The sequence below is a fragment of the Perna viridis genome, chromosome 4, assembly GCF_037379345.1.
Source record: "Perna viridis isolate PV_CMFRI_1.1 ecotype Kerala chromosome 4, ASM3737934v1, whole genome shotgun sequence".
Lineage (NCBI taxonomy): Eukaryota > Metazoa > Mollusca > Bivalvia > Mytilida > Mytilidae > Perna > Perna viridis.
Genome location: NC_142448.1, coordinates 1,402,989 through 1,412,436, shown reverse-complemented (window position 1 = coordinate 1,412,436; position 9,448 = coordinate 1,402,989). Strand labels below are relative to the sequence as shown.

The following is a 9,448-nucleotide window of genomic DNA, read 5'->3' as shown; positions in this document are numbered from 1 at the left end:
TTGAGAAGATTTTTGAAAGTAATAACATCAAAAACAGCAGAAAAAAAACAAAAAGGGCAGTAACTCCAACATGGGTCAACAGATTTTCACCAAAATTTGACCACAGATAGATCTCATCATGCTGAAGTTTGAAATACTCTAGTTGCACTTCTTCCATACTCAATAAATATTATATGTAAATTTTCATTTTATCCATTCAATGGTGTAGGAGGAGTAATAGACAAGAGACGGGTACCCCTCTTTGTAAAGGAGGGTAGGACACAATTGCCATTATACAGATGTACACACCACTTTGCAAGTAATGGGTATGATTAGATTAAAACAAGGCAGTTTTCAATGTATTATTAGGGTTTACCTGGTAAGAAGATAAGACTTTTCATGGTATCCTTTAGATATGTTTACTTTTAAGTGTTGACTGTAACCTTATATTGACCTTGTTAAGTAAAACTCCTCTTCCAATTAACAAATAAAAACAATACTATATTACTCATTTTATTCACATCTCAATTAATTATAAATATTGTATTGTCAGAATTTACAACTGTTGACTGACTTCATACGTACCAAATATCGTGATAATGTGACAAATGATTTTTAAAAATCACAAACATTTACAATATTACAACAACAAAAATGAAGTTCTTTTAAAGTTTCTGCATGAAACAAAAAAAAAAAAAAAAAACTAACAAAACAAAAGGTTGCCTGCATCATTATGTTTCCTTTCTAATTATAATTTTTAACATACTTATTTTCTTGATTAAGAATTCCATTTACAAGCCATCATTTGAAAGATTCATTCTAAATAGGAAAATAAAAGTAGATTAAAAAATGTGAAAAAGGGATGCAATATAGCAAAACAAACAAATAATGTCTATGTTGGTGGTTTATTGATTGAATTATAAGATTCACCTCATTTCTACAAGAGCATGGTCTTAATTGTAAGTAATATTTGTGTCATTAAGCAATAGAAAAAAAGACTTGGTTCAATGGCACACTTTACACCAGACAACAAAACATTGAAGTTTTAACTCTGTAATAAAGAGAATGATTTTCTGTCAATGTAAATCTTTCCAACAAAGTAAAACATATACAGTAGAAATACTTTTCAGTTTAAAATACCAATATATACATGAAGTTGCTACTTCTACAAGTATGTCTCATTATTGACCAGAGAGTATGCATATATGTACCTGTATTTCATAGTTTTACACAGTTTGATATATCTCCTGTACAGTCAATATTGTTCACTAATTCTTCAGTATCATGTACACACATTAAGACTCCCACCAGAGTTGAGAATTTGCTTATCTACAGCAAGGTTAAAGGTCACTATCTGATACTGATATTCTCAGACATTTTGTCTTTATTTTAGTTAATATTTATGTCCATGTTATTTTCACATTGATTATTTATCAACTTTCCATTGGTACATTTTCCTCCACTGTTTCACCATATGTAGGATTAGGTATATCTCTCCTAACTTCAAATATCTGTGGAGAAAAAATAAAATTGGACGTAGAAAAACTTACCACTTCTGTTATTATTATAATATCTAAATAGTTAAAATAGAAATAGCTAGTAATATTGTGGACAGACTTTAAACAAAACAGACATCCCACTTCATATAAAACCTTTCTATTTCTCTCCATGAAAGCCAGTGGCAGATCCAGAAATTCTGAAAGGGGACGAGGCACTAATAACAGCTTAAGAATGGGCATTGCAGTGATTTTCTATAAAATAACTAAAATTTTAGAGCATAGGGTAGGTGGGGCCCACTTGGATTTCCCTACAAAGAAATTTAACAAATACATCTTCCTTCCTGCAGATTTATTCCCCAACCATCATATATCATTTAACATAAATCAATAAAATGTTTAAGAAGTAAGCTGTGTTAATCTTTAAGTTGAAGGATTTGTGTTCTGATGAACAGACAGACAGACAGACAGACAGGTAGGCACACACAATGACTCCTATTTAACATTCTTGTTTATAATGTAGCTTGTTATTACTTCAGAACCAACTCAGTCTAAAATTTTTATGGACAAGTTTTCTATTTTTATTTGCTTTCTGAAAATTGAAGATAAATTACTGCAATACAAAGCTAGTACCAAAGCACTTCCATACAAATATATCCAAGTCAGCCATTGTGTGGATTTTAATGATGCTTTGACCAAGAATTATAAAGTTTTAATGAAGTGATTTATATGCTGCGACAAATCTTTATTGAATGTTCTCCTATGTATACTGTAAACATTTAGATTCATAGACAAATGTACAACTCATGAATAATATATACTAATTATAATTGGTTAAAAGACATCTTTTAAAAGTATCGACATTTGCTTGCTAAGTTTCACATTATCAATACTCTATAGTTTTTTTGTTATATTTAGTATAAGTGTAAGTATATAAAGAAGACTAACACGCCTCAATCAGGAAGAATTAGTAAAGGTCCTTTATATATTACTTTAAGAATAGAGCCATTTAACTACTTAATATCAATGTTTCAGCAAATTTTCAATAAGAGTGAAGTTAAGCCCACAAAATTAAAAAAAAAAGGAAAATTTAATTCACACATGACCACAAAAACCATTACAATCTGCCTCCAATTCATACTGACATTTTTTTCTATTTAAATAAGAAAACTACTTTGCATTACTCCTATAAGGCTCACTCAACTATCAATACTTATCATTATGTAAACATTTCACAAATCTTTAAACAATTTTAAAACATTTTAAATCAAGCATAGAAAAACATTTAATTGCTTTTTCATCAATTAAACTAACTCTCTAGCAAGGAATGGATGGCTACCCATGAAAGGTTCAGCATCAAATTAAAGAACCCAGGAGACTTCAGATTGCATTTAAAGTGAAATATGTAGACATCAAATATTTATAACCAATGTTATATCATGTTGTTTTCATCTACTGGGATTTGGCAATTAATAGTCAATTCTAAAAAAACAGAACTGAAGTCCTTATGTGAGAAATCAGATACTCTATAGCAAATTATTTTAATAGGGTTCCAATTTTAGAATATTTCAGCAGTCTTTCTTAAACCGCAAAATATGCCAAATTTTTAGGATGTTTAGGGCTTTAGTACTAAATTTATCACTTAGCATTCCCCAAAGTCAGAAATAATCTGCTATATGATAAACATTTAGAAACACTCAAAGGCTTACTTAAGGCTTGCTACTAGAAACAAAAAACACATGACTTTGGGGATATGCTGTTAAGATAAAACATGATTTTGGGGATATGCTGTTAAGATAAAACACGTGACTTCGGGGATATGCTGTTAAGATAAAACATGTGACTTTGGGAATATTCTGTTAAGATAAAACACGTGACTTTGGGGATATGCTGTTAGATAAAACATGTGACTTTGGGGATATGCTGTTAAGATAAAACACATGACTTTGGGGATATGCTCTTAAAATAAAGTATGTGACTTTAGGGATATGCTGTTAAGATAAAACATGTGACTTTGGAGATATGCTGTTAGATAAAACACATGACTCTGGGGATATGCTGTTAGATGTAGTAACTCATATGATGCCAGCTGTACAATGAAAGACCAAAACTAAATACATACAGCTTCTTCTCTCCCTACCTACCCACTGAAAATGATCCCTACCCAGAAGTTTTATTTCCTATTCCTCTTTTTATTTTTTGTACATTATTACTCCACATGGATCATAGACCATCTACTATTGTAAAAAAAAAAACAAAACAAAAGAACTTGGAGCCTACCTACCTAGCCTATTATGTGATATAGGGTCAAGAGTGAGGAAACAAATCTATTTATTGTGACCCCTCTTATTCACACAGGGTAGTGAACTTTAATAGATACCTTGATAAGATTCTTGAAAGAACAAATAAATAACATTACTACTTCAATCGTTCTTACTGTCTGTTGTGTTACTCTAAAATATTGATGTTTAGCTAAAACATCTTGTCTTAATGACTTTTACATCACTGATAAAGTATAGTATGTAATAAAAGACTGAACAGAAATAGTTATCTATCACATTGTCCTCAATCATACAAAGTTGAGAAACTGGTGAAAACAGTTTTTTCTCAATGGTACCAATATTTTATTTAAGTTCAACCAACTGATTGTTCACAGCGTTGTCTAACAAGTACCTGTGAACCTCATTCACACAGTTGTCTAACAAAAACATGCGGACCTCATTCACACAGTTGTCCAACAAGTACCTGTGGACCTTGTTCACACAGTTGTCTAACAAGAACCTGTGGACCTCGTTCATAGCGTTGTCTAACAAGAACCTGTGGACCTCGTTCACAGCGTTGTCTAACAAGTACCTGTGGACCTCGTTCACACAGTTGTCTAACAAGAACCTGTGGACCTCGTTCACAGCGTTGTCTAACAAGTACCTGTGGACCTCATTCACACAGTTGTCTAACAAGAACCTGTGGACCTCGTTCACAGCGTTGTCTAACAAGTATCTGTGGACCTCGTTCACACGCTTGTCTAACAAGTATCTGTGGACCTCGTTCACACAGTTGTCTAACAAGAACCTGTGGACCTCGTTCACAGTGTTGTCTAACAAGTACCTGTGGACCTTGTTCACAGCATTGTCTAACAAGTATCTGTGGACCTCGTTCACACACTTGTCTAACAAGTACCTGTGGACCTCGTTCACATGGTTATCTAACAAATACCTGTGGACCTCATTCAAAGAGTTGTCTAAGAGTACCTGTGAACCTCATTTACAGAGTTGTCTAACAAGTACCTGTGGACCTCGTTCACAGAGTTGTCTAACAAGTACCTGTGAAACTTGAAATGCAAGCTACTGCAACTTTAAAATAACAGAAGGAAATGAAGATGTCAGAAATGTAATACTGCAGGAATGACAAGACAAGACAAAATCAGACATTCAAGGTTAAGACTGCAAGTTCTCTAAAGAGGCTCTGCTAAGAAATCATAATAGAATTTGTCTGAGTTTTCCTGTTTTAACTATTTCTGGCAGTGTTGGATTTTTTTTATCACTTTTAAAGTGAACTTAGAGCTTACTTAATGTTACGTTTCACCCTATCTTTTAGTAATAAGTGCCAATTCAGAATGTTTTAGTAGCAACTATTCCTTTGTACCCGTATTTATAAAATGTCATAAAATATTTTCTTGAGATGTTACAGATAATGCATGTTTTATCTCACCCATAATATGCCATTCATATAAAAAAAATCTCACAGGGCAAAAAATAGGATTATTATTGTCTCAAAAAAGAGAAATACATGATACAGCTTTTGTCTGTACCAGCACAGACTTTTAGTGCTAGTAGAAATGTTTAATGTTTACTTGTTGAGTGAAAATACTGTTATTAAAAAAAAAAGGTTTTTGAAGTTTTCATGGCAAGCATGTCATCAAAAATGTCTACAACAATAATACCATACATATTAATTATCTAAAGCTTTGGTTGTGTGTAGCTATGTGACTATACCAAAAATCACCATAATATTTAAATGTTATCAAAGTCACATATGTCCTGAAAAATGAGGTGTTGAGTAGAATTATGTATTATTACAGTTTAAACACCTCCTTGTACAGAACAAACATTAGAAAGGAATGAGATAGTGAAATGAATTACAGATTACAAGTATTTTTATGCTTTTTAAGGTTTTCTTTTTTCTTTGGTATGACACTATACCATACAGTTAAATACACGAGAAGACATATTTTAGTATTCAGCCTTAATGGAAGTATCACAATTGTATAAAAGTACAACTTCAAACCAACTAGAAATAATGAGAGCAAGCTTGAAAAACATCTCTGCTTCAAGGACTTGAATCATGTAAATGACTTAGGTTGGATACCCCCCCCCTATTTGAGTGACTTTAATTCATGTACAACATATGGTGTCTAACCTTCATACAACATTCATCAAAATCAAGAGGATCATGTAAACCACATATATTGAATGAGATCCTCTATTGTCTCACTTCTTATGTTTCTATTGCTTTACAAATTAAAAAATCATTACCTCAGTGGCATGTTAATAAAAAAAAACCTCAAAAATTTGACTGTTGTAATTGATATTTAAAATCACATTTTTCTGCTGACTGAGAGCATAGAGGTATATCATTTTAATACATGTGTAAACAATAATTTAAAATATAATGTAAAAATGTGATTTAAAAGTACACACTACCAGCTTTATTTTGACCACTTTTGATCAAAATTTACATAATGTACACTTGCCATACATAGATATAGGTTCAAGGTGTTTTTGGTACTACACAGTGCGGTGATTATTGGATGTGGGGCAGGCATAGAACAAGAATTAATGTATCTTCCTTCATGCATATCTACATATGATGCCTAACCTTCTGTTAAAATTTTATTAAAATCAATTTGGCAGTTTTCGAGGAATTGTTAATTAAACTTTAAGGCAATTAAAACCCTGGAATATAATTGTTTCCCTTTGAAGATATCATACAAAAATTATTTCATGCACATCTTCACATGACGTTTCCCTTTTCCATAAAAATTATTGATGAATTTTTAAGTTGCCATGTAAAACCACTATGTAATAGAAAAACGAACAGATATGGTGAAATACAACAAATGCACTAGCTTATAACCTTAATACAAAATACTAGTAGTAAATACTTCCAAGAGATACACTAAAAGGTCTTCAACAAGTGTAAACACACCTACAAGTAAACTCTGAAAGACCTCAACAACAACAGTAATAATATACATGGTAATAGAACTGTGACAATTCTTTAACAATAGCCTAAATAGCCAAAGACCAACACAAAGACACATTGATAACCAACATCTCCCAACTGTGGACGGACTTTTCCATTTTGATTTTTCCTTTGTAGACACAGAACAAAAAAAGATACCCCCGGCCAGCACCCCAATAACATGTATGTACCACCCATTCAATTTATAGAACAAAAAAAAAATACCCCCGGCACCCCAACATGTATGTACCACCCATTCACTTTATAGAACAAAAAAGATACCCCCAGCACCTAAATAACACGTATGTACAACCCATTCAATTTATAGAACAAATAAGATACCCCCAGCACCCCAATAACATGTATGTACCACCCATTCACTTTATAGAACAAAAAAGATACCCCCAGCATCCCAATAACATGTATGTATCACCCATTCACTTTTAAACATTATCCTTAAACTTCTTCAAAACAAAAGTTCATAATAAGATGCACCAAAAACAATTGTATAAAATGTTTTCAAGAAACAGATAGATCAGTCCAAATGAGTTTTACACTTGAACAAATTGCAACAGAAAATGTTTTGATTAAAATATGTAGCGTTGTGAGCCAAATAAACACAGAAAAATTCTGAACAAAATATAACATAGGGAAACCTCAAAGTATGCATTGCAAATTTCCTATGGAAATTCACATTTGAAAGGGGAGATACCTCTGTAAAAATAATGTTTTTGGACAGATTTTTGTTCCTTTTTTTATCAATTTCATATAAAATATGATATTTAGATGGAATTTTGTTTCCATATTGACTCTTTCACATAATATCCTGCACATGATCTATAGTATTTTGAATTAGGATAGGTATATTTAAATTTTTTTGACATTTTCAATTACAGAAAATGCTTATTTTCAGGCAATTACTTCAAACTGAATTTTTAAAAAATGTATAGTTTATTTCTGCATGCTATTTATCAGCAGTTTTGCCTTCGTTAAAAGAATCTTTTAATCACAATAAGTAGAATATTTACTTCATCATTTTCATCAAAACTGGAATTCTTAAACTTCATTATCTTACAAAATGGACATATGGTTTACTACTGTTATTTAGTTTCCATGTTGTTGTTTTGTATAAGATTTGAAAACTTCTTTTAAGTTTTTGATGATCCTCTAGTGGAAAAATGTCTACTATCGCCACATTTTATTTATAAGATAAGTGTAATTATGATTTTGTATCAACTTTTATTGTTAATTCAGCCATTTCGACAGTTATCTCCCCTTTCCAATGGTAATTTTCATAGGAAATTTGAAATGCTTATCTTGAGATTTCCTCACGTCCTATTTAGTTTTTTTTCTGTGCTTATTGTGGTCATAATGCTATGGCTAAGAACTAAAGTATCTTCTGATGGAATTTGTTTAGATTAAGGGCAAAATTTTGCTAGATTGATTGGACTAAGAATGGGATTTCCAGAAAGTTTCATAAAAATCTAGTCAGCTGTTAAAGAGGATACAACATTGTGATGGATAGAAAAATGGACAGACAGGCAATCTAATCACTATATTAAACCCCTTTTAAGGCAAGTTCTTGTGTTTATTTTATTACATTGAAAGGCTTTGACCAGTTTAGAAAATTTGAGAAAAACCTAACATAATACATTGGCAGATATCACAATTATAAAATTAATATTTGAGAATTTAAAGCACTGTTTTCACTGAAATATCTTTTAATTTTCCATAGACATAAATGGAAGATAGCACTATTTACTATCACCAAAATCTAAATATGACTAAAGCCAATGTGACAAAATTAGGATTACCTAGTCATTATATCTAATACCTTAAATCTGTGAATAGATGTAGCATTAAATTATCAATAAAATGCATCATGTTCCCACTTCTAAATCAATTCTTTACAAGATACTGTTTCCATGAAAAACATCTGGTTCAAATGATTTTATTGGATAATAAATTGAGGAATGAATGGATGTATAACTTAGATTGATAGTTTGGTCCTGAATCAATTTCCTGCTAATTCAATAGACAGCTAGACCTCTCACCTTTCCATCAGGTATTTATTACAACAGAACAAAATGGGTATTCAAAACCTGTTTCTATTCAACTTAACAAAATTATTAGATATAAATTATCATAGAAAATATAGAAATCCAGGCACTTATTGATGTAGATATGTCAAATGTCAACACTCTAGATAAGCTTTAATGGCAGCTTGTGAGGATTTACTCAAAGCAACTATTATGCAATGTTATTTGGAATTCTGAAAACTTTTTTTATTGGACAAGAATTCTGAGCATTGCTTTCTAGATATCCCCAGATACAGACTTCAGTTTTAACAAATTTGTTATCTATAAAACCAAGTAAAGCCATACAATATCAATTACATGTATTGATAATGTTGTAATTTTTTATAGCAAAAACAAGAAATATTGTGAGCAAATTCACAAAGAGAATACCTCCCACTAAAAAAGAGTTAAATGTAAAACCCTGCACATTGATTATCCCCCTTCTGAAAATAATAATATTCCTTAATGGAAACCTACATATAATACCTAACCTACCTAAAGTATTTCATTAAGATCCCTTGAGTGGTTTAGGTGGGGTTTCCCTTACAAGGTTTTAAAATGTTTCATACATAAGTTTAATTATCTCCCTTCCAAGTCCTACGACAATTATATTTCTTAGTACACATTAACATATGATGCCAAACCTTCTTATAA

General features: G+C 31.4%; 1 protein-coding gene across 1 annotated transcript in view; it reads right to left on the bottom strand.

Annotated features, from left to right (window-relative positions):
* Positions 1-478: 478 nt before the first annotated feature.
* The window catches only part of LOC148618388 (ubiquitin carboxyl-terminal hydrolase 39-like), a 38,129-nt gene continuing 29,159 nt past the window's right edge, over positions 479-9,448 (bottom strand). The window contains exon 14 of the mRNA XM_088577268.1: positions 479-1,490. Coding sequence (XP_088433394.1) covers positions 1,413-1,490 — 78 coding nt within the window. The 3' untranslated portion in view covers positions 479-1,412. The remainder of the gene's footprint in view (positions 1,491-9,448) is intronic.